The sequence below is a fragment of the Opisthocomus hoazin genome, chromosome 4 (assembly GCF_030867145.1).
Source record: "Opisthocomus hoazin isolate bOpiHoa1 chromosome 4, bOpiHoa1.hap1, whole genome shotgun sequence".
Taxonomy (NCBI): Eukaryota; Metazoa; Chordata; class Aves; order Opisthocomiformes; family Opisthocomidae; genus Opisthocomus; species Opisthocomus hoazin.
Genome location: NC_134417.1, coordinates 88299486 through 88325939, shown reverse-complemented (window position 1 = coordinate 88325939; position 26454 = coordinate 88299486). Strand labels below are relative to the sequence as shown.

At 41.5% G+C, this 26454-nt stretch overlaps 1 protein-coding gene across 1 annotated transcript in view; it reads left to right on the top strand.

The window, feature by feature from the left end:
* Positions 1 to 26454, top strand: part of SCN5A (sodium voltage-gated channel alpha subunit 5) — a 227032-nt gene that overhangs the window by 22058 nt on the left and 178520 nt on the right. Inside the window, exons 2-3 of the mRNA XM_075419829.1 lie at positions 19492 to 19810; positions 21499 to 21617. Of these exons, the coding sequence (XP_075275944.1) occupies positions 19544 to 19810; positions 21499 to 21617 (386 nt within the window). The 5' untranslated portion in view covers positions 19492 to 19543. The remainder of the gene's footprint in view (positions 1 to 19491; positions 19811 to 21498; positions 21618 to 26454) is intronic.

Here is a 26454-nt window from a genome sequence, read left to right as displayed (position 1 = left end):
TAACTAGCTATTCCAAGCCCATAGTTTCTCCCTGACCACTTGTGGGACTAAGTGGCAATGTGTACAATGGCTTATTGAGGATTCATTTGCACCTCTGGACCGATTGACATGCTGACTGCCGTCCCTCGGAATGGAAAAGGGGAAGAAGCTACACTGTAGTGGGGGCACTGACTACTGTTGATTTATTTTGCTTAGCTCTTCATTTCTATAGGCTGAGTGGGTGTTTAGTTCATCTGAAATGTCTACTTCCGTCTCAAGTGTGGTTGAAATTGGCCAATGGATTCAAAAGTTATTAGAGGGGATTAAAAGACAGACAGCATGATCAGATAAGCCTGTTTCCTCAGAAAACTAGGCTAAAAAGGGGAAAAATATCTAGTGCAAGGACTCCTGCAATGTCCCCTATACATCCTGTTCTTTTCAGCATCTGCAGTAGTTCATACTGGAAGCTCTGAGTGTTTACAAATGAATGATGCAGCACATACAGGAATGCCGCTCTCCTTTCCTCTGACTGTTTATTTACACTATACCTGCAATACTGAATGTGTTCATCCCACTGATGAGGCATCAGTCCTCTCTCTTGGAAGCTGAAATCTGCCATGTGTGCATGAGGAGTAGCTCCAGGTTATCCACATCTGAACACCCCCTTGCCCAAAACAGGATTTAGCTGCCAGGAGACAAGCCCTATGGACGAACCGCTGTTTGTTGAGCGACTGTAAGACAAGCCAGTAGGTTGGTCATTCTGTATCCTCGAGCAGCTGAAGAGGACTTTGCTGCTTCTCCTCAGTCTAGTCGTGAACATGGACATACTTTAATTGAATAGGCACAAGAGGCAGTCGGTGCCCATCTCAGCCCCAGATATACGTTTCACTGTCACATTTCAAAATGGGCAACATTTTGCTGTCTAGAAGCTGCCATTCCAGTTCATAAACCAAGGTCTACAGACTCTAGGAGGTGGGGAAGTCCATGTGGTGCTGTGTTTGGTCTCTAGATAAGAGATTGCCACTTTGCCTGTACAGCAAAGCCAATGACCCTTTGATCCCTGTGCACATCTCAGAGCAAACTTCGTTAATCGTGATCCCATGATCCAGGAGGAGTGCCGGAAAGGGGCTGGATTTAACGGAGCCTTTCATCTGAGAGAAAGGAGCTGGGATGAAAGCCAGCCTCAGTTGCAAAAAGAAAAATAGTATTAAGAGTTGGAATTTAATTTCAGGCTAAATAAAGGCATGTTCTGGGAGATGGATTTTGAAATGTGAAGGGAAGGTACAAGGCTAAGATTTGGGGTTCTGGGTTATCTTGGCTTTTCTAGCCCAGTTTCCTGTGTTCCTGTTTGTATAGCAGAGCTGGTACAAATTTTCAAGCAGATGCACAAATCCAGCAATAAAAGGAATAGCTGGTTGTGAACCTGCCGCCCACACACACACAAATCCAGCGAGCCAGCTGGGCGACAGCACTCCTCCCTCCCTTCATGCTCCTCTGACATCCCCGTCGTCTCAGCCGTCATGACAAGCCTGAGCTCTTATGAGCATTGCTAAGGCCCACGAGACAGCTTTCCAGAGCCAACTGGGGAATGAGCTCCAGATGACGGCCTGGAGACAATGCTTTGACCTCCTTTACCTGCAGTGCTGGGGGTCTGGTGGCTTCAGGGAGAAGAGGTTTTATGGCCCAAAGTCAGTGCTTTGAACTCTGTTTTGAGGAGTTTGATGAGCTGGTGGACAATGTGGTTCTTCAAGGTGATGGACACCAGGTGAAGTTCGCACCTGCCAAGGAAAAGGTTTCACCTGGTGCTTGCTTGGGCTTTCAGACCTTCTGAACTTGTCTCATGCCAGCTCACGGTGCAGCTGTGCTTCTTGCATGGGGAGGCAGGGGACAGGCTGCTCGTCCTCATCCTCCCAGCTGGGAAGAGCTGGGATCCCTTGGTCTTGCTGGTGGAAGATGCAAATAACTTCACACCTTCCTGCCCTTTGTTCATTCCACAGTGTGTTTGTCCAGCATCTAGCAGCAAACTAATTTCATCTGGGGCCTCTGGGTGCTGCTGTCAAAGAATGGAAAATAGCAACAGCAATTTCTGGGACTGGGATTCAGCTCAGAGGCTCAAAAAATTTGTGCACACAAACCCTCCCAGCCCTTCCCCCTTGGCTGGGCACTTAATGCTGTGAAGGAACACTTGGTACCATGCCTAGTCTTTAGGATTAGTAATTTGCTTTGTTGTATGCGTTAATCTAAAGCCCCTGACTATGCAGCAAAAATTCAGCCAAGTTCCTTCTTGGAGAAGTGCTATGCTTAAAAGGGTCATTGTCCGTGAGCCTGATGTTCGGAGGGACCAAGATGCCTTTGCCCTGGCTCCATCAGGCATGCAGCTGGGGGGAAACCCCACCGTCTCCCACCACAGCCAGGAAACCGCCTGACAATGGCTCTATGTCAGAAAGCGATGTCCCAGCCAAAGTCTGATGCTTCCTCTCCTTCTGGGCACTGTAGAGCAGCTGCCTTTTGACAATTTGCTCTCCAGAAACAGCTGAGAATAGATAGTTTCTGCCCCTACTTTGGCTGGGTTGGGTTCTGGGAGATGTAGGTGCACACTGTGCTGTCCAGGAGTGGGTCACTGCCCATGCCTAGAGATCACAAAATGCTTTGCTAAGTACGTTATGACTATATCCAGGCCTTGATCCCTTGGCAATGGATGTTCTGTATAAGTTTCTACAAAATGCTTCTCCCACCCCAACCCCCCACTGAAACCAGCTCAGACTCATTGTTTTCCTTTGTTGCTAATTTGTGGTGGTGTTTTTGCTTCCTGTGCTGCCAGAGATATAGCCTCATATAACCTAACTCTGAAAGACTCCTGATACCTGCTAGCTCTCTCCCACCCTCCTTATTCCCATTCATCTTGTGTCTCATTCTGCAATTGCTATTATTTCACTCCTCTGGGGCACCTACTAAGGCTACCCCAATGATGGATGCTGCCAGATCAGATGCATAAATATTAAGAAAGGCGGAAAGAGCCAGGCTTGCAGTTTCTTTGTTCAGAACAGTGATGGAGATGCTGTTCTTACAGCTGACCAACACAACTGCAATCTGAGCTCCAGATTTAAAAGTCTGTAGATGCAGGTTAACCTAAAGTTTTAGCTGGGACTGTAACTGGGTAGCAGCTTGTGATCAGGCAGAGAAGCAAAGGTACTAGTTATACTGGTGCTTTTCACTTGATCTCTAAAGGGCTTGTTCGGAAGGCTGGGCTGGTCTGCAAATGTATACTGTACCTTGTCTAATTTCTGTTGCTGGTAGAGCGAGACAAATTTTTGACTAGATGATCTCATTTATTTGCAGAGTTTCCTGAATCTTGACATGCAAAATCTGATGTGAACATTGGACCCTGTGCATGGCCCTAGAAATGATTATATTAGCTGTCAATCTGAGATGCTATCCTTGTAGTGCATTTTCACAAGTCACCTGTCTACATGACCACCTTAATAAATCAATGTGTGATCGCCTGGAATTGCCAGAGGTTTGGTATTATCAGAAAGCCTGATGGCAATGTTCAGATACTGGAAGAGCAGAAAGTCTTGATTAACGCTGAGTTAGCTGTCTCTTTCCTAATGCTGTTTCTAGTTCAATGGACGTTTTGATAATAGTGTTTAGTCTGAAGGCCACAGACTTATTGATGGTCACAGATCAAAATACCATCACTTCTAATAAATTATTCTACCCTATTTCTGTTAAGAAGCGCACCAAGGAACAACATCCATAAAAGCAAGGGGAAAATCTGAGCAGTCTCAACAAAGATTCATAGTGCTTCTACTTCTACTCAGAGTGAAAGCAAACACGACTGAAATACATTTCCAGCAATGAAATCTGGGGAATGCAAATTTGGTGATGACAGTGCATCTTTGTTGTAGACCCTACAGCACAGTAAGGCTGGTGTAGTTTTCAGAGGATGTCAAATTCAAACTGTCCTTGCATACAACTCTTTCTGTATCCCCCTTTCCCATCTGTCCCACCTTGGATCAGGTGCAGTTTTGGAAACAGGGGTAGGTAGATCAGGACTATTATTAAAAAGGCACAGAATATTTTTCCTACAACTCAGGGTTGCAGCTAATAGTGGCAAAAGTTTTTGGTGGACTAAAATCAGTTTAGTGTTCACAGTCTCCAAAACATCACCTCTCTGTTATTAGCTATGAGAATTGAGGCCAGGTGCTACTGGTGTGATTATGCAAAGATCTCGATAACCCTACACCCAATACCAAGTCAACTGACACATTGTAAAAGCAAGGATTATGAATGTAAAACAATCTTCATCTTGCTAGAGCTGATCTCTCCAAATTAGTGTGGAGTATCTCGTCGATCTTGCCACTGAGGAAGCTCTTCAGTTTAGCATTTTCCAAAAAATATTAACTTTCATTTACAAAAAATGTGCAAATCTCTTTCCTCTTTTTAAGACTAACAATGAGAGTCCATTAATATTTTCTGTAGTAGGAAAGAGTTTGGAAGACATCTTGTTTCAGAGCATAGAAAAACTGACCAGAAGTCCAAAATCACTAACTTCTGTCTGTTTTCCTAAATAGAACCCTAAAAGCAGCTGTTTTCAGAGTTCATGTGTTTCCGTAGGATGAAAACTTTTGCTTTGTGACAACCTATGAGCATCCATTGAAACACAGATTTTGGGGCAGAGCAGACTGTGTGGTACTGCCCATCTGCACATTGCATACCCATGCTTACTTTTTAATAAGACCAAGGAGCTGGATGTAATGTCATGCAGTCATAATTCTTGGCAGTTGCTATAGTTCATATGTTTATTGGAAGCTGAAGCTTTGGAGCATTTATGAGATCTCTTTACGCTTCCTGCATTAGTGCTTGGGGTTTTTTTTCAGCTGAGCTCTCAGGCACGAGAAGCCCTGTATGGTAGGGAAAGAGTAATGTGTCCAGTGGAGTGTTTCATGGGGGGAATGACTGTGCTGAAAAAAAGTGAACAACTCCACAAACACCTGCCCGGGCAATGCATGTTTGTAAACTTAGAGGTTTTTTAGATATTTTGAGAAGGACAGGGAGATAACTCTCCTGTAAAAGAGTTGGGTGTGAAATGGAAGTGCTAACCTGAGAGATGACGAACTCTCCCTTGGAGAGAAGATGGGTTAGGACAGACTGACCTGGGGGAAGGCAGCACTTTTTGGCATCTGAAAGTGAACTGCAGTGAACTCATCTGCCAGCCTTGGGATGTCATTTAAGGGCTGGACTCAGGCTTGGAGCCGTGGTGTGCAATGGAGGGGGTTATATGGCAGCTGGAGCCAGGGGAGAGTTTCTAGCTGGTTCATCCAGAAAGCCTCCTCATGCCACATGCTGTCTCAGCCACATGGTTGGCTTAGGAGAAGGCTTCAGGAGGGTCGAGGACTTACATCTGCCCCCAGTCTTGTTGTCCGTGCCCTGTGCTGTGGCACAGTGTTTTCAACACCCCTGTGCATCTAAGCTGGGATGGTGTGTGGTCCCAGCAACAAAATGAAGGTAATGCTCTTTGCTGTGCAGGGCCGAGGGAGAAGAGATGCTCCCAGGGGTTCCCAGCTCTTGGTGCAGGCTGTGGGACCTGCAGTGAGGATGACTTCCTGGCTTTTCTGGGACGACCCTGAAATGCACAGGACAGGGCTCGCAAGTTTCCCTCTCTTCTTCCTTTCTCATTGCTTCCATCTCGGTTTAGGAGGTAGGAGGGCAAAACCAGAGGATGCTCCAAACTCCCCTGCCCCTGTGACCCCAGCCTCCTGAAAAAGCCAGGTAAAGCTGGAGTTTGCCCTTAGGAAGGTAATATGGTATAGAATTTCTTCTAGGATGAAATTCCTTCTTTTAATAAAAGCCCCATTGAAATAATCAAAGTCCCAGAGACGAGATGCAACTGGACCATTTGCCCAAGAGAGCATTTCAAAATACTTTTACCCAACAGTTGGTCTGAGATCAAACAGACTTGGCATTGCACTGTTTCCTGGATAACACACCATCATTATTTATTAATCTGAATCAAAGTGCTTGATGTTTTCATGCTATCAGTTAGACAGAGCCCTATCGTCTGCCTCCCCCTGTTTTTTTAAATTTGTTTTGTTTCAAGAAAGTTTTGAAGCTGTTGCAGTGGGAAATCCATAGCTTAAGTGGCAGCTTGCTCATCTTTTATTTATTTTTGTAATAATCCCATTGTTACTCATTCAAAGCTCCAAAAGATCCTTGTCTTCAATCAAAAGTTTTATGCTTGGATGAGATTCTAATGGTAACTTTTAGAAGAAAAGTTTGTTTTCCTGGGTTTGAATATGTATTGTCACATTTCTTGCTTTGTAATTTAAAGAGATGTCATTTGTCTGGTCATAATTGAGTAATTTTAAAATACGTTTGTATATTGAGATCAAAATGACTATGCAAAGTTCCCATTTTTTTCATATACTTTAAAAACACAAACACAGGGATGTCAAGCCAGTGGGAGAACCAGCAATGGGATACAATTAGGGTGATTTCTGGCCTGCTTCCCACCATTCTTGGAGAGACAGATTTTTTTTCCCCTGCATGAAAAACTCTGATTTTCTCTGAGAAATCTGTTCCCTTTTCAGTTTGGAGGCTTCTTTGTTGTACAAAGAAATTTGTATCTCAAAGTAGATGCTCTTTACTGAAATGCTTCTCTTATTGGAAAAGCATTTTTCTATAGAAATAGAGTTTCAATAGGAAATTTGCAGTCAGCTGTTACATGCGGCAGGCAACGCGGCTCTCCCTCTCGAAAGGGTGGTTTCATACAGAACCTGTACTTCTGCATATCCATGCCAGTGTTGTGGTTTTATAAACACATTTTCCTGTTTTAAAATGTTTTCCTGTCTCCTGTTTTTGTGTAAAACATCCTCACAAAGAGGGAGGATGATTAATTGGAATCTACAGAGGAAAATACAAAATCAATTACGCTCACAGAAGTGCCTAATGTAGGAACTAAACTAAGAAAAAAAACCCAGAGAAATGTATGGGGTTTTTTCTCTCTCCTTATTCAGTCATAGGATTTTTAGCTGTTACTTGGAAGATTTTTCCGACACAGTTTTGTAACCCTCATATATTATCTTACTGGTGTTCAGCTACACATTATCTGTGCACATAGCAAACAATATTAAAAAAAGGTCCAAACTGTTCTGATGAGCTGAAGACTTATTCTGACCATTTACACCAAAAGAAGCTCTGATCCCCAAGCTGATTGTGCTTCTTTATACAATTAATCCGTAAGATTTTTTGCTCATAAATAACTGTGAAATGATTGAACTTTAAAACATAAGACTTCCCATGTGCTAAACCTCACGGAAGAATAATCTCTTGATAAATTTAGTTTTAAAGTAACGGAAGCAAAGATGATTGCAATTCTATTTTTAGACATGCGCAGTAAAACATTTCTGTTTGGTTATAGTAAAGTTAGTTCAAGTCAGAGCCTCCAAATCAAGACAGAGTTGTGAGAATGAGCAGGAAGGTCAGTGTGGTGAACAGTCTTGGCCCTGGGTTTGGAGGCAGTTTTGGAAGGATGAACCCAGATTGTGTTTGGCAGGGCAGAGAGAAGGAGGCAGTGAGCAAGATGTGAGGTGGATGGAGCTGATGGCATCACCAGCCATGTCAGAAAGACTTGAAGACCAGGGCCTGTATCTCTGCTGCCTATCTGTACCAGCCAGCAGAAAGCAAAGCACACTTAAAACATCAGTTCTTGGAATCATTACAGTGTGCACTGGATAAAATGGAGGCAGTATCAGGAACTGTAGGTCTCTGCTATCAGGCCATATCTTAACAGCAGTTACAAGCAGACCAGGCATTGAGATGTGTTTCTGCTTTCTGTGTGTAAGAAGGAAGTTAAGATAAATCAGCAGAACTCTGTCCCAGACTATCTTATTCTTGTTAGCCCCTGTGAGAATAAAGGTTAAGCATGAAGTGGGATTTCCCATGACATTTGTACTATGAACCTTAAATTTAGTTTGGATTTACCTGGGAATATTATAAACTGTAAGAATTAGGAGTATCAATAATGCTTTTATTGGTCTGATCTTTCAAACGGGGTGTTATTCTGGTTTGGACCTAAGGATTAGTTTATGGGCTTTCTTCCCCAATTTTGACAGCATTTTGCATGGCTCTCTTTGCCAGCTCCATCCCTTCAGAGGGATGGAAAAGGGAGGTAGGAGAAGTCATGCTGTACCCCAAGGCTGCAGTACAAAGCTGTAATCTGGTCTGCTGTGACGATTTCTTCCAGGAAATCATCTTCAGCTTCTCTGTAACTCACTGACTTGGAGATCAAGTGAGAAACAAGGTTTCCACAAAGACTGATGTTGTGGGTTAACCTTGTCTGGCTGGCAAGTGCCTACCAAGCTGCTCTCGTGCTATCCCCTCCTCATATTGGGTTAACCCACCATAGATGGTTATTAGGTAAACGGGACCTAGTGTAAAACCATCCTATATAAAGGACTATTATTAGCCCCTTGGAGAGCGTTAAATGTATTCTGGAGACATGGACAAGGGGAATCTATGAAACGCCATCCAAATATGCCTATTTTCTTTCCCACACTTACATTTCTCTCTCCTCTGTCTGGCACTAGAGACCGGCAGGAGAGCTGGGATCCCAGACCGCTTTTCTGGAGTTAACACTACAAGTTTTGGGAATATTTTTGGAAGGGAAGTAGAGTTAGGGAAACATATTTTGGAGCCAGGCTAAACACTTGTGTGGGAAGAGAGGAACTGTGCCATCTCACTTGTTCTGCTTTTAATATCACTATATGCTTTGACATAATCTGCCAGACATGCCCAAGACTGGAGTAGGAAATAGGCTGTGAATTAGGATGGATGTGCATTTTCAGCTCTTTTTTGAGGCTGTGTTGTTGTGATCCCCTAGGAGTCATGGATGCCACTAGCCCACTTCATTCTACTTTTAAAAATATTAGCTCAAAATAACTTTTGCTCATGTAACCGCACAATCCAGATTTCAAACATCCCTTCACTTTGTAGAAACAAAACATAAGACAAAAAATATTTTCCAGATTGGTGAGTCCATGGTGAGTATTGGGATAACCTGGGTAATTGTGTTTCTGGGAACAATGTGGTTGTCATTGACTAATTAAATGTACGCAGTTCGTTGAATTTGAAGATCTGTACTTCATGTTGTAAAGTAATTGTGGGCACTGAAGAGCTGTTGTAGAAGTGTTAAAGTTTGCCACCCGCTGGGGTGGAACAGACCCATGCTCCTCTCCTTTACCACAATGCATTTAGAGGTAGCTGGTCTCTTTTTTTTTCTGAGGTGAGTCAAGCATAAGAAAAGCTAATGCACATCACACTCCTTGCATTATATTCCATAATGGTCTCAATAAGTGGGGGGACAGATTTCAAGTCCAGATGCCCCTGCTCTGTCAGAGAAAAGCAGACATGCAAGCGTAGACACTCAGCTCACAGGTACCTACAGGTACATATCAGCTCCTAAATTTAGGTGCCCTAATAAATAAATTGAATCATCAGGACCTTCGCTAGGATCTAAAGCATAGTTTATCTCACTGAAGTAGACATGTAAAACAGGAGAGATGACTCATGCCCTAACAGTGTCTACTGCTCCCTGAATGTCTAGCATCCCACATTTCTTTGGTTTGGCTAATCTGTTCCAGTACATCAGAGAAGCTAGATTTTAGTTGATTTATTCTATCCTGTGTATGAGGCTATTTCACAACAGTTGCATATCCAATACATATTTTCTAGCCAAAAATTTCTAGAATACATCATTTTTCCTGTATAAGCTGAGGAACCATACTGTCAGATGAATAAAGATACACGTGAATGTGTAGAGGAGCATACAGTACTCGAATTATTAGCTGCATACATGGCAGATTAAAAATTAAGAGATTTGATGAAAATCTTTTGTTTTCTTGTCAAATTTTAATTTATAGTTGAAATTGTCTTGAGAAAGGAAACAAAAAACAAACTTGAATGTTCAAATGGTGCGGTCACTTCTGCATCATCTGATTGACCCAATCAGAGCAGGTGCTATTGTAACTCATAGACATAGTGTCCGGTGGGGGCTCTTACTTTGCCCCCAGTTTTCATCTGTTAATGTGGGTCTCTAGCACAGAAACCACCCTGGCTAAAGGCAGGGATTAAGGTCAAGATATTAGATGATCTCTCAGTGCAACTGCTGTTTAGCACTGCTATTAGTAATAACAAAGTTATTTTTTAGGAATAGTGGTTTTTGTTCTTTCAGGAAGTTCAAACAAGTTCCCAAATTATGGATTTAGTGCATTTTCCATTTAGATAATGCCCTGCATTGATACCATCATCAGATGTTTCTCTTTCACAGGCCACTTGATGTGTTATTTTCTGGTTTACTCATTGACTGTTTGGTCCCAAAATCTAAATTAAGCAAGAAGACACAACAGAGTTTGCAATGCTAGGCCACTATTCTATGCTCCCAGTGCATTGTGCCTCAGGCCCCACTGAGTATTACCAACCACTCAAGCATGCACCGTTGACACATAAATGCATATTTGGATGTAGCTTGTTAGTAAATGCAATGTCCCTAGCAGTTTTATTTGGATGATTATATTATTGCTAATTAACAGAAAATGTCATGACTTTTGCAAAATAATTGTTTGTGCAGTGTGTTATTTACTCTGAAAAATCCTTCCATGCAAAAAGATGCGGAAATTGTACAGGAGAGAAGGCGAGGAATATTCAGGAGAGCTACAGAAGCATGAGTCTCATCGATATCAGTGGGACATAGCCAAAACCACTCCTGGTAATGTGACTCACTCTGACCTCTGAAGTCATCCACGTTCACCACTTCTTAGATGCTCCCCTGTGTTTGCTCAGATGCACTTTACATTTTGGTTAGTAACAGGAGAAATAAAGTTTAATTCAGCTAACCTACCAGCAAAATGTAGTAGCTTGAAGGCGGCAGTCTTGGTGCTAACATTAAATACTACCAAGTATTAAAAAAAAAACAACAATGAAAAATCCTGGCTTCTCTGCCTCCTTGCTTCTGTTGGCCTCATTTACATAATGGTTTAGAGCATTATGTAATTCAAAACAAATCTCTGTCAGTTGGCACCAGCGTCCGTTGCATCTTTTCCATGAAGCTACTCTGAGTTGCTGGAATAAACTTATTTGAAGGGAATGACAGATATGAAATAATTCTGTCTCTCTGATGCCAGGGGTCTGACCCACCACCTATTGCAGTCACACGAAATATTCCCCTTGATTGACATGAGCTGAGGATTGCACCCCATGTAAGCTCTTAACTCTGATTCCTAAACTTGGCAACCAAACCCAGGCAGTTTTCAATTGCAAGCGGGCAGAATCTCCCTCCTCTTTGGACAGCAATAATCTCTCTCTGTCTCTCCGGGGAGGAAAATCTCTTCCATCACAGTGGAAGATCCACTAGCTTTATCCAAACAGTATTGTCAAATTTACAGTGCACTAAATAATGAATCAAATCTTCAATATACCCCAGCAAGCAGCAATCAGCTACTCCCTGATAGGGTCTCTGTTCAATTTGTCCTTCGTGAGTCTCTATTTCCATTACAGAGTGGGATAATTTTGCCAGTGGACTTCTGTATCTGTGCCTTTTGATTTTTCTCCTGTGCATTTTATTGCAAAAGCACTGAAAAGGCCTGCCTGTCGCTGGGGCTCCATTAGCACTGAACACCATCCAAAACCATAGCCAGACAGGGACCCTGTGTCCTTGTCCCAGGAACTTACCGTGATAGACAGTGATGCATTGCATGGGACGGGCAGGAGAACAAAGTAACTGTGCCAAAATCACATAGGATGGGTGTGAATGTCACCTGAGGGTTATTGCTGTGGACAGGGAGAGGCTTGTGGAAAGGGTGTGTTGACTTGGAAAGAAGTAGAAGGGAGGCGAGATCATTTTCTTGGCTGATGTATAGGAAAGGGATAGAGGTGAAGAAGGACGGGAAGCTGGGTGTAGGTGTAGGTTTACGAATGGGGTAGAGTTCAGTGAAGGATGGTGGTCATGGGACAAAGTGCTCATGATGTTGTAGACTTGGCAGGACCCGCTGTCTCACCTCATATTTGCAGGATGTGGAAAGGCGACCTGCCACCTCTCGCAGCTTAACAATGTATGATTTGGGTCTGTCTGTCTCTCCCAGACTCTCACATCTAGTATGTTCTTGACCCTTCACCTCTGTCTCTTTTTGTTTCTGTCACCTGCAAGAATGAAAACTTGTATTGCTCTGTTTACTGTTAAAAATAGTTCAGTTATGATGTCATGTCTGTCTCTTACTTCAATGCTGAAACTGTGAAAGATACACTGGCTTTGCTTGTAGAGTTTCAGCCATGTCTTTTTAACATAAATATGCCACTTCTGGTGATGGCTTTTATAAGTCTGTTGGTTTTCCCTGCTGATGAAATATGTCTTCATAACTCAGATGGGGAGGGTGGGTCAGTGATGCCTTACCTATGACTTTGAGGTAATAAATGAGACAGCTTTCCAGCCATGGCCCACTCTCTGCTAGAAGCATGCAGCCAAGCTTTTGGCGGCCAGCATAAAATCTGCCTTCCTTCAGCAGCATAACTAACCCATAATGGCTTCAGAATATATTTTAATAGCTGTTTTACAACTTCCTATATCCGTTATAATGCCCTTACAAAACACTCAGTGAATAAAATGGACCAGATTTCATATATTTTATTCATGTGAACATTCAAAGCATCTAATGGTGCGAGTAGTGTATATTATATATGGCACAACATGGAGTTCTCCTGTAGATTTCTTATTTCTTGTTCAAAAGCTGGTGACCACATCCTGAACTGAAAACATTCCTCTTTCTTGGTAGCTCTTTGCAAGCTCTGTTGGTTTAGAGTAGCAAAGGAGAAATCTTTCCCTGCATCTGTAGGCTGGGTAGTTTATAGTCAAATAACTCTGAGGTGAATCTCTAGTTAATTAAAATAGACGTGAAGACATGTTGGGTGCAGAGAATTATAATTTTCAGCAAAATATACAGATGTGCACTGGTAACTATAATGTGCTGCTTCCCTCTTGCTTATTTATGTCATTTGGTTGCAGCATCATTTGAAATAAAAACACCTGCAAAGAAAGCAGAATATTTTTAGCTCACTAAAAATATGTATTTTATAATAAGATAAGACTTAGTGCCAGCATTTAATTCTTGGCATGCCATTTATCATCCCCAAATACTGTTTCAATATCAGGATGAAATCTTTTGAATTCATTTCCTTGTAGCACATGCTACCTTTCTGAAGACTATCTTATCAATAAGTCACTGGTAATGTCAGAATGCTGTGATTCTGATGAGCGAGATGCCAGCAAAACTCATTAAACTGGATTTAGAAGAAGATACAGCGTAGGCAGAGCTGGTCATGAGGAAAGGCTCGTGGGTCGGTGACTCTGAGATTTTGGTTTAGACATTTCATGTTGTTTTTTTTCCCCAACAATGTGAATGCAGTGAATTCTCTTACTTATGTATTTCTGCCCCTGGTCAGCATGCGTGGTGAACAAACAGGGCTTGTTTTGGGGAAGCTATGTGTTGCGATGTCACGTCAACCTGCAGGGTTGCCATGTGACGCAGGAGGCAAGAGGAGCCCTGTCTTACAGCTCCTCCTGCTTCAGTCTGGGACTGATTTCAACGCTGTGTTTTTCCTGGAAGATCTCCTTCAACAGCTAAACATTGCAGCCATTTTAATCATACTTTTGTGGAATAGAAAACCCTTCCAATGCAGGCCAGCCGTGGGAGCTGCCCGGTCCCCGGCAGGCGTTGTCTTCTCCAAAGTCTCTGTCATGTTTGGCAGCACCCCGTTTTGTACCTTCAACTCTGAGCTCACCCAACAAGATGTCTCTGGGTGAAGAATCATTTGCAGATTGCCTTTGCATGTCACAAAAAACCCCCAGGGTTTTCCAGCTCCCTGCAAACTTGGTTACCTTCTAGGTCATTGCTTTAAAACCTCAATTACACGCTCTCTGGTGTTCGTGTTCCAGTGTGAAGGTACTCTGTTTAAAGAAAGCATTTCTATCTGAATATTCCTGGTCCTAACAGATCACTTCCCCAGCTGCTGGGACTTCGCTGGGATGGGTAGAGCTGTGCTGATTTACGCCAGCAGTAGAGGTGGCTGATTTGTTAGGAACATGTAGTACAAAAAAATGATTGTTTATGGTCTTGACAAAATTATGCCTGTTGGAAAAAAGAAACAAACCAGATATCAGTTCAAGCAGAAGTAATGACTCTGCTGTGTAAAATTTCAAGGACTCTATTATTCAGTTCCCCCTTGTTTTGATGTGAGCACACAGACCCTCAGAGTATGTATTAACAGCAACTGAAATTTTTCAGTTAAAAGAGAATTTCCCATGACACCTCCTAGCTGTTGAATGGAAGTGCAGTATAAATATAAGTGAATTAACTCTCAAAAGCTTGCCTGTTGATTGTTAGTAAAATTATGAAGAGTGTCTAAGTCACCTCAACTCCTTTAACCTCTTGATCTTTATGTAGAAGGTCTTTATTTGATCTTAATTAATAACAGGAGTTCTCCATGAAGCCATTACTTCATGGTTGGAATAAAACTTTCATGCAGTCCCACATCACCTTGTAGTCATTTTGAATATGGTAAAATGTTTGTGGATATGTGTAAGTTTATGTATAGGAATTTGTGAACTAGGCCAGTGACATTATATTAGGTGTGTCATTGTATTGTTCTCTATTTCCCTAGCCTATTATTCTCATGTTTTGCAGTGTGCAGGACGAAGAAAAATGCCCAAGAGATTGTATGGAAAAGAGGAGGGGAAAAACCCAACTGTGCTCCATGTAGTCTTAAATGTTTGAAAGAAACCGATCCTCATGACTATCATTCTTACCACAGCAGTTAGTAATACAAAGTCTATACTTAGTCACAAATATTTCTTAAACAAAAGGAGAATTTAGGACTCCTGATTGTTATTTTGTAAGATTCAGGTCTAGCAGAATCACAGTGCAACCATACGTGCTGCCATGAGCTACCATGCATCTCCGCAGCCCATGGTCTGTAGTAGCTTCTTGTGTGGCATCACAGAAATCAGTAGGGTTAAATGAATACAACCCTACTCGAGCTGAGCATGTCTGATGGTGTCTAACCTTTAGCCTGTGAGCACCACTTTCACATTGCTGATCTTCAAATGTTGGTTCTTTTATTATCATTGCTACGTGTCTGAAATATATATGTGCATGTCCTGGATACCACACCAGGCAAGCAATCCTATGCCATCATGCAAGCAGGAGAAGGAGGTGAAAGAAGTCGTGGCCTCTCTGAAGTCAGTATCCAGCCAGCTGTAGTGCACAGCAAGGACCTCATCCTCTGCCTTGCCTGTTGCTTCTGGGGAGTGGAACCTCCTTGCTGCCTTATGTCAACATCCTGGGCCACAGTAAGGGGTTGGGAGGCGCTAGGGTGGTGGTCTGAGTCCACAAAGCCCATGCAAGAACAGGAGGGCATCCGGCTGGAGGTGAGCAGGGCCCACTTTCCTTGGATTTGCACCCCTGCAGGCAACCTGTTGCCCAAAGTGGCCTTTTGGGTGATGCTCACCCATCCAAAGGCAGTTAGGGAAGGGTTTCTAGGGTATGCAGGTCGTGTTCTTCTGACCTGGGTTGCATGATGCCTGTAAGAGTAAAGCTAAAACTGTAATAGAAAATGGCATTTATCTTTCTGAGTAAATACAGGCACTAGTAATAACTTACCTGTCTGTAGTGTTCTCACTTCTTGCCATGCCATAGAAAATATGCATCTTGGGGCTCTATTTTCATATGCACATTTTGTTTACATAACCAGTACATTTTTATCAGCAAGAACCAATGTGAACTGAATTTAACAAAGGCAAAGCAAGAGGGAAATGTTCATTCTGTACATGGTGGTATAATGGAAACAATGTGTTTGAAGTCTTGTACTTCAAAAATATGCCTAAGACGAATGGGAAAATCCAGGATCATATTGTAAAAATGTGAGTCACAGCAGCTATTATCTCTTAAGAAGTGGCATTCCAGCTCTTTGATTTGGTCATTAATGATTTTCCTGTTTAACTTGTGGTGCTTTCTTACCCTTTTAAGAAACAACTGTGCTAACCCCAGCTATCTGTAGAAATCTTTGCAATTCACAGAGTAAAAGAAATTAGAGATAGAAAGGACCCATGAAATTATCTTGTCCATTTCCCGAAAGCATATGAAATTGAAAAAGAATTAGGCTAAATACATATGTTAACATTTGGAACTTTAACTCATATACAATAAGAGGACAAAACACATCAAGACTTTTCAATTGTAAGGATGCTGGAAGATGTAATTTTATTAAGGAAAAGTAAATAGAAGAATAGCAAAAGCTCTAATGAGGTTTGTGTGGGATTTTCCAGTTGTTCCTAGGCAGCTATCTTTCTGGAATTTTCAGATGAAATTGAAAAGATCTAGTTTTGACCAGTTTGAAGTTGATTCAATTTTCCAATAAGAGAGAGCTTTAAGCAAAAATAATTCCCTTTTCCAAAAAAGATAATTGAAACCTCTCATTTCGATTAGGTTTTTCTGGCTATTTTATCGCCCTCACCATCCCCTATCCTTTTTTTTTCTTTTTCTTTTTGAAAGATTTTGACCAGTTCTGTTGCCAGAATGGCTTCTTTTGGAACTCTTTAAGGAAGTCTGGGATGAATGCTGAATATTCTACTGAAGGTTCAGTTTTTGTGATCAGGCTACACCCATGAAAACTGTGGCACTTAGTAGAGACATTCCACACATTATCTTATCATCTCAGTAAAGTACTCGGTGTCCATGCTATACAGCCATGCCTCCAGTTCACTTATATGCAGAAGTTGGTGCAGAGGTGGCTACCACCAGTTTCCCAGCAAAAGGAATGTCTGTGTAGGTTGGAGGCAGTCACCCAGGCCATGCTCCGAAGCACTGGAAGAAGGTAGTTGGCACGATATGGATCTCGAGCACCTGCAGATGTGTGGGGATATTAACTTTGGTTCTCTATGTGCTTCTGTGTCCTCACAAGCTCAGGCCAGCCACAAAGTCAGCAGGCACATTGACCCCTTGCTCAAGGCAGTGTAGGCTGTCTTGTGTTGGCATTAGTGCCACATAAAGGCATAAGCATGTAAGATCAGGTAATGGGTTTCTCCAAACTGATAGCCTAGGAAGAATGTAAAAGTAGGGCAAACATAAGTAGTCTTTCTTGAATGCACCCAGGTTCTCTAGCTAAGGGATTTTCCCAGTCAGAGGCAGCATCTTTGTGTTTAAAACCAGTAATGGATCTTTTGCCTGTGGATTTGTCCTGTGGCTTTGTAAGTTCTTGCCATTTGCAGCCAACAATTTTCACAGGATAACTATGTGCCATGTGGAAAGGGGCTCCAGTTGGTTGTTTCAAACCTGCTGCTCTGTGATTTCATTTGAAATTTCTCCATTCTTGTATTGTGAGAAAAAGCAACCAGGCACTCCCCGTTCACCGTCTTCACAGCGCTCATGATTATCTAGACCTCAGCTAACAGCAGTGATCTCCTCTCCTGTTTAGAGACCTAGTCTGTGCCCTTCCAGAAGTACAGAACAGCCACTGATTTTTGTTGTCCCCTTCAGCACTGAGACAGGTTTCACTGTGAAGAAACAAAAACTGAAATGACAAAAAACTCTGATAATTCTCTGTGCACCTGTACTGGAGTCATTTATAGAAAGTGAAATTATATTTGTTTGCACTGGTGCTGAATCACAAAGCATTGAGCATAATGTGGGAAAGCTTCTAATTTCCTGTTTTTCAGGAGGAAGGGGATAAAACAGATGATGTAGGGAGAGAGGGGAAAGGAATAAAGAGAATAAATCTAAATAAAGAAGACTGTCAGAATACCCAAACTCCAGGAAGGCTAATTCATTTTAGCCCTGCTTCGTCAAACGAGCAGTAATGTGGATTATAATGTACAAGCTCCAGTAAATCATTCCTTTATGACAGACTGTGATCAATGACAATTTAATGAATTCATTTTAAAATGAAGTCAGAATAGGAAAAAGAGTAGTTATCTGAAAGAGTACTTTACTCAAATAAATTGAGTCAATAAATATGCTGTTTGTCATGCAGAGTCCAGTTAAAGTCTTGTTTGCTAACAAAAATACTGTCATCACAGATCCTAATAGAAGCAAACTATCTGGAACTATCCACTGTAAATAGACAAATACCATCTGAAAGCAGAAAACAACAAATGCAGCAGAACAAAGAACTGTGTCCTGCACACATTCACGAATGCCATAGGGTAGCCCATCTGAAAATGTAGTATTTTGTTTGTCACCAGCTTATGTTCTGATTTTGTATGAATGGGCTGGTGGTGGCGAGAAAACAAGGACTGTATTTCTTCTGTGAAATGAGTTTTAATTGTTCCGTAGTGAGGGTTTCTCTTGCTGGAAAAAACATGTCATTAAAGTCAGTATTAAATTGCAAAATACAGCTTGAGTGAACTTGGGTGGATTTGTGCAGGCTACTAGAACAGGGATAAGCTTCATCCCTTTTCAAACATTGTTTTACATTAATTTTTACAGCTATCCATGTTATTTAGTACAAATACAAGCAGGGTTTTTGTACTGCTGTGTTTTTCACGCTTGGCTTCATTCTTTTAAATTGGAGAGATGTGACAATTCTCACTCATTTTCCTTCAGGTGGGGATGGGAAATTTTAGCAGTGAAGCACTATCAACCCAAGACAGTCAGACCTCACAGGTCTGGGTTAGATGTTTGAACTGGTATTGGATGGAAGGAGCCTGGTTTTCAGATGTGTTGAAGTGGCAGCAGTGGCTATTCAGCATCTCAGAAGCTCGGAGTGCTCTCAGGAAGGTCCCAGGGCTTTGCCAGGCACTTTTGGGCTTTCAACATCCTTCAGATTGTATGGAGTGGAGGAGAAGAAAAGGCTCAAGAGTCTTGATGGATATCTTGACGATGATATTTCCTATCCCAAAGGAAAATAAAAATTATGTTGCAGAAGCCTAAAACAGAGATTATGAAGAATTTCTATGTGATTTATGAATCTGAACTTGACCCTTCACTCTTTAAATTTGGAATAGAACAGCTGGGGCATTTTTACAGTTTGCATCATGTGGCCTGAGACTGGCTGACTTAAATCTGCCTTGCAGTCATCTTAGCCACATTGTTCGTCCACTCCCAGAGCTGCATTTTCAAAAATGAATGAGGAATCCAAATCCCTGTGGCTTTCAATGAAACTTAAGCTTCTATGAATCTAAGTTACTTCTTAGTTTGGATTTAGGATCCCAAGTGACTGAAAAACTTAAAAATATTCCACAGTCTATTGATGAAGTCTTTTTAGCTCTAATCACCAGTGATTCCTAATTGAAATTACAGCTTCAGTCATTTCTGTTTTCCTTGATGTTCTACTAACTATGTAAAAATAGCTGAAGAGTTTCCTGGTAATAGATGGCCTACAAGTTATTTGGGTTAATTTTTTCATTCTGAAGGCTTTGTTCTTCTTGCTTTGCTTCTGTCACTAACTTTTGGTACTTTTTTTTCCCAGCTGTTTCTTCTACTAGGAGTAAAGACCAGTAAAGACAAAGCAGGATGAAAAGATGGCTGACTTCTTGTTACCACCGGGTACTAACAGCTTCCACCGGTTCACGCCTGAATCCTTGGCTGCTATTGAGAAACGAATCGCGGAGAAGCTTGCACGGAATGCAAAGCAGGAATACAGAGAGCAGCTGGGTGAAGAAGAGAAACCTCAGCCTCAGTTTGATTTGCAAGCTTGCAAGAAGCTGCCCGATATCTATGGGACTGTTCCTCCAGAGCTCATTGGGGAGCCATTGGAGGACCTTGACCCTTTCTACAATGATCGTAAGGTGAGCACCAGCCTGCCATGCTGCTTCTTCGCTTTTGCTAAAGCAAAAACACTGTCTCTGTTTTGAGGGCTCTGGTTTTTGTCTTTCTACAGCCAGTAAAAATATTTTTTTCAGATTAAGAATCAGAGTTTTGGCATGAGCAAGGCTCCCAGAAAACATCTAAGCAGGAGAGCAAAGAGGGATAAACAGCATAATTAAAATGTGGGTGTTTTCAGATAACTCTGAGTATGAATGTACAGTGTCTGTAAAGAGCAGAGAAGTAGCTGAGTTAATGAAGCCAGAGGTTTTTATCTACCCTGTCTTGCCTTCTGCATGAGCCTTGACTCTTCACAGGTCTGTTTATCACTGAAGCCCCTTGATGTTAAGGGCTTCTGGGTGACTTGAGTCTTGTGCTAGCACTCCGCTCAAGAGCAGGAGGCACCTCCACAACCGTTCCTGAAGAGCAGTGGTTCTTTTCCTGCTAAGGGATAGTTCAACTCTGTTTAAGATGACCAAAATAGAGCTGAAGGGAAGCGTGAGTAGCATGCTGGCACTTTGCAGAAGGGTAAGCTTCATCCCAAAGTGAGCATCACCTGATGAGGAATCACATGTAGGCTGGACCAAAGCCACAACAGTGCAAACAGCTTCTGTCAAAAGGCTGTTGACAGCAGAGCTGAGCTGGTTGCTTACTCCAGTTCGTTCCCCTTTCCAAACATTTTGCAACACAGGGGACAAAATAAGGCTTGGAAGTACAGTGTATTTTTAGGCAGCTTCCAGTTCTTTCAGGTACTGATGTTCCTGATTTTGGGCTATGCTGTTTCCTGTAAACAATTAATTAATATGACCACAATACTACTTCTATTAAAATAGTGTAGAAACAGCTGAAACAGCTACAGAATAAAAGTTGAATGGATAAAGACAAATAGATTACTTACCTGGAAGAGCCAAAATTAATTTACCTTTAAATTTGCCTGCTATCCCCAGGCACAAGCAGCAGTACATAGATTTGCAGTTTTAGCATTGTGTAGGTCTTAGGCTCAAGACGGGTAAGTTGCTTAGAGTTTATCTACTGGGTGTCCTGATCCTGTCTCTGAGTGAGTCTTAGTTCCTCTGTGCATGGCCGGTTATCTTCAGAGCTTTGTAAAATGGGTCAGCATCCAATTCATCTTTGCTTTGGATTTAATATAACTCACAGCATTGGTTTCCTCCACCCATATTAACCAGTGTCAGATCCTGCTGTGGAGCTGTGCCTCATGCAGCTTCTCACTTGGTGAGACAAAAAATGTCCACTGAGAGCAACAAAGTGCTCCAGCTAGGGAAGATGGAGTAACAGCACAGTAAGGTTCTCGGCGTCTGGAATGAAGGGCGGCAGAAAAGTACCTCCAGTACATTTTAGTCTCCAGGTCATTTTTTATTTTTAACGGTGATTCCGCTCTCTTCCCAGCCGCATGTTGGAGGTGATGGCACAGGACCCTGTAAGGAGTGAAGGAAGAAAAAATAGTTAGGATATTGCAATAGGGCAGGCAACAGCTCTGCTGGGAAGGTCTTGGACAAAAGTCTTCACTGAATAGAAAGGAATTTTGGGGTCTTGGGAGTGAATGGGGAAGAATTATGGGATACTGGCAGGAATTTCCCAATGTGATGTGGGCTGGGAAAAGCTGAGCATAATGCAAATACTGAATGTTCTCATTTTCTGTTTTGTTTTCCAGACATTTATAGTACTGAACAAAGGGAAGACAATCTTTCGATTTAGCGCCACTCCTGCCTTGTATATACTTAGTCCTTTCCATCCAATCAGAAGAGCAGCAATTAAAATTTTGGTACATTCATATCCTTTCTGTTGATTTCCCTCCTCATGTATTTTATATGGTTTTTAAACACAGATGGATGGAAGTCAGAAACCATTTTATTTCATTAAGCTGTTTTAAATCTGTTGGCTGAATTTGCTTGCACAAGCAGAAACACACTTGGATTTTTGGTTTATTTCATTTTATATTGTTATGTGAGCTATGAAAATGACTATATTATACTGCTGGCATCAGATAATGTGAGCTGCACTGGAGAGTCTGATTAGTGTACTCAGGTTCAAAGGGTGTGAAGGGCCTGGTCATGTTCAGTAAAGAGTCACTGGATGAAACTGTGTGTAGTACCTTAGAAAGGAAGGGACCAGGAGGCTGGAGCACATCTGGGTAAATCTACACTGATGGAGAGCTTCGCTACTGAGCACTTAAGCAACCTCTCTGGTGAGAATCTGTGACACCATATGCAGATGCAATTTCATTTAGAACTTCCTCAGAACTGAATTTTTTTTGCTCTCCTGAAACAGAACATTTTAAAAAAATTATTTTGTTGGTTTTTTAGTTTGTTTATTGCAATAAACAAACATAAATAAACAATATTCCAGCTAGGAGTGTAAGCCTCCTGGACTGCTCAATGGAAGGGTGATGCCTGATTTCCCCTAGCTCGAGTTCTGAAGTCATGCAAGAGATATATATAGAGATATATATATATATATGTATACACACACACATATATCTATGTATATGCAGAGGTTGATTTTGGCTTGGTTCTTTTAACGTGGCCACGGAAATATGTACTGACATAGTCACATCTCTCTTGAAGACCAAACTGACCCAAACATTTGGCTTTGTATGAGCAGTACTGAAAACAGACCCTTTTTCTTGAGTTGCCTGCTTTCTCTACAGCACATGTAGGAGACCTGACAGTGACAATTCAAAGACTCCCCATGCTGCTGTGATGCTTGTGTGATGCTTTAGTGATGGAAACCCCTGATCTGCAATGCTTATGTCCACCACAGAGCACTAATAAATGCTAAACAGATAGCATTTTAGAATTGTTGGTTTATTACCAAATTTCAGGGAAACAAATAGGGAAAGCAACCAGATTCCCAGTGTTTGTCCATGCAGTGGGAGCTAAAAAAAAAGGGAGAATATCAGTATTCTAACAAAAAGAAAAATAAGTGAAACTTCTAGTAACAATAATTTTATGCAAAAATAAATATGTGGTATCAGCCAAGACGTTAGTATGCTTACTAAGAATACACCATAAAATTTGGCAGAGAGATTTGCTTATGGATTAGGTTATATGTGCAAACAGTGCAGCACATGCTGCTGCATACCCAGAGCCCAACAGTGTTTATTAGGTACAGTGGCATCAGCACAGCCTTGCTGAATGTAATTGAGGTCAATTAATTTGCACAGATATGGCTAAGAATTTGAAAATTGAACTTCTAATTAAAAAACATGTATATGTGAATATTGACTCCAGCTTTGGAGGCTCGTTCTGTCTTCTGCTCACTTTCTTCTACACTGGCTGGTGAAGCCAAGAGGTCACAGGTATGCGTGATACACAGGAACTACCTGCACTAGGTAGCAGTCACCCAAAAGCTAAGTATGCAAGAAATCCTAATCACCTAAAAAAGACCACAGAGGAGTAAATTTGAAAGATATGTCAGGAACAGAAATATGGTCAGATAAGGTGTGTCAAATGTTGGGTGTGAAAGGTCACAGTGCAAACTGCACAGTGCAAACTGCATTTAGTTCCAGAAAGAATGAAGTTATCACCTTGTGTTGATAATGTCAGGAAACGCGACAGCTCGATCTTTGGCAAGCACAGGCAGGAGGTAACAGGTCTGGTCCCAGTGAAGTAACGGTGAAGTTCCTGTATCAGGCACTGATTTATTTTCTGATGATAAATACCTTTCACATTAACCTGAAGCACAAAGTCCGATTGGCTGAGCAGGCAGTCAATGTCCCAGGCAGAAAGGAGCCTGAACTGGCAAGTACTCAAGAAGATAATATCACAGGCATGAATCTGGGAACTAGATCTGTTGTCTGGTGTGAGTGTAAAAAAGCAATCTTTATTTTCCCCAGGGCAAAAGCCAAAAAAGAGCATTAACGAATGGTGCCCTGTCACGTAAGTGTCTGAAGCAACTTCTTTAGTAGATGCCATATTTCCATTTCCAGTCATTAACTGTACCTTGAAGGACAACAGTAGAACAGAATAGAGATGACAGAGTAAACTAATCCTATATAGAAGCTGTGGGGGTCACATTTCTTGGTTAAGTAGCTGTATGCGGAGTTATTCCATGAGAATTCAGACAGGATAGATACTGTACGTTCACTGCTCATCCAGCCAAGCCTGGTTAGTCTTAGTAATTCAAAAATACATCCATCCAATAGAAAAACCATCCACAGCCTCCTAGTAATGCGAATTACTTCAATTAACAACATACCCCTAAACCTCTTCTAGCTATTTCTCCTCTTCCTCAGCATCTAGGAGGCCTTCTGAAAAGACCACAGCCCAGGCAGCTCCCCAGAACAAGGCCCTGGTCCATTTCTGTCGTAGAGGACATGGGGAGTGTAGGTCTGCATCCCATCTATATCAAATGCAAAACACAAGCATTGGATGAGGCCTTTTGCCTTCTGCATCATTATTAGCTGTTATTAACATCTTTATTTACTGTCTCTACCTATTGAAAAGATCAAACCACTGCTAACATTTCATTGATTCCTTATGCTTAAAAGACTCCTCTTAGTTCTTCTTGCCTGCAAGCCAAAGACCGTTCTGTGGTGTCCTTTCTCCAAGCAGTTTGCGGTCCTGTATAAAATCCATAGCACTTGCTATTCCTAGTTTTCCCAGGTGTTATAGATAGTTGCTCTCAGTTTGTCACTGATCCAGTATGAGGTTTTGGCTAAAATTACCTTCCTTGATGTTAGAACTATGGGTTTCACTTCATTAACAACAACAACAACAAAATCTTAAAGCATTTCCAATCTTTGTTCATAGTGTCTGCTTGTAACTTTTCTCCTGTCAGATTTTACACACTTTCCTCCGTAAGGGAAAACAAGACCTTGTGAAGCACCAATTACATGTACTATTGATTGGGACTAACCTTTGCTTGCACATATTATATGTAATTTGGCAATGATCACTTAAAAAGCCTCTAGTGTTCATTTTGGTAACTAACAATTATCCATCATAATGAAGTCTAAGGTAGAAGTAAGCTGTGTTTGACTCAATCTGTTTGTGCTAGAAGATAAAATTTATGACTTTCAGAATCAGTTTGCCCAAAGCTTATTCTATAACTTAAAATTGCAAATAAAAATTTTAATTTATTGCAGAAAGGATTGTGATGGTAGCTGATTATATCTGGTTTGTGGTCCATAACGGAGTCTAAGCTATACTTCTGGATGTGTTAGCCATGTCAACTCATGGATCAGCAGGTTTTCAAAAATTAGAATTAATAGCAGTTCTAAGATAGGTAACGGACAGTGGTGCTAATATAGATTATCTCAGTTTCACCTCCTTTACTTTGTTTCTTTTGAGTAGATGATCATTATTGAATTTTTCTAATGCAAAAAGTTGCATTAGATTTCAGGAAGGAATGCTAATTTTCATCTGTAGGAATTTCTGTCCTCTCTTTCTTTTAACATAGAGCTCTGACTTTGGTGTGTAACCCACTGAAATGTTTCTTTCTTTTATGTTATTTGTAGTTTTCAGCTTGGTTGTGAAAGTCAGTTTGATGTCATAGTGTATTTGATCTCCCAAAGCTGACCCCTTACATTTTCAACCTGTGTTCTCTGGTATATTCTCTTTGGTGTTTCAAATAAGGTGATGACACCTGCCTCTAAGCGAACATCTGGGAAAGCTGTTAGATTCCACTTCTTCCACAAGGAAACAGGGACATATAAATCAGACCATCAATCCTAAAATGTGTGTGTTTAGATTAATTTCCTTGCTTGGAATTCAGTTGGAGGCTAGTATTTGTCTGGCCTGGCCTGAAAATACCACTCTGTTTTACAATTGTTGTTTTCATAGAATTTCATAGTATTTCACTGTATTCGAAAACTGAATCAGTGTTTTCTAGGCTAGCTGCAGCTTGTGTCCTAACTGTGTTACCCAGATGGACAGACCATACAGAAACGTATCTCAGGCTGACTTGAGAAAATGCAGCTGGATATCAGATATCCTTCCCAGCCCTGCAGCAGGAGGTGTTGGCCCCAGAAGTGCAAATTGTTTATGAGATGAGCAGTCCCTGTGAGTTCAATTACTGCTTTCAGCGATGGCACTGGGGAATGCGCAGATTGGTTACTACCTTTTTAACCTCGTAGTTGCTTATGTGGCCCGTTGGAAAATGTTCCACTCTCTATTCAGTGGAGATTTTGGCTCTGCAAAAAGACAATTTTCATACAAACATTTCAGGACATACCTTTGAAATGATATTATTTGATTGCTATTGTTAAACAAAAAATACCACCAACAGGAGCAGTAAAGGGGTGAAACAGAGAAAACAACTTTTTTTTCCTAAGGAAGACAAAAGAAATTTACATTTGGACTCTACTGTTCTTCTTTGAGAAGGGTTGCAACATACTGACTGAGCTGTAGGCTGTTTTCCTTTGCCATGTCTTGTCTCCACTTAAACTCACTAGTTAAACTTTCTCCAGTAGCATAGGACCTATTACTTATGCAGAAGAATCCCGTCATGTTTTGTAATTTTTTTACAGAAAGTGGCATGTGCTTTTAGGAGAGCAGTTCAGTAAACTATGTTTTCAATTTCAGCAATTCGATTTAGGGTGCTCCTTTTCATGTTTATGGCCTCAGCTTAGCAGCTGAGTGCATGGACCATACACTGGGGAGGTTCA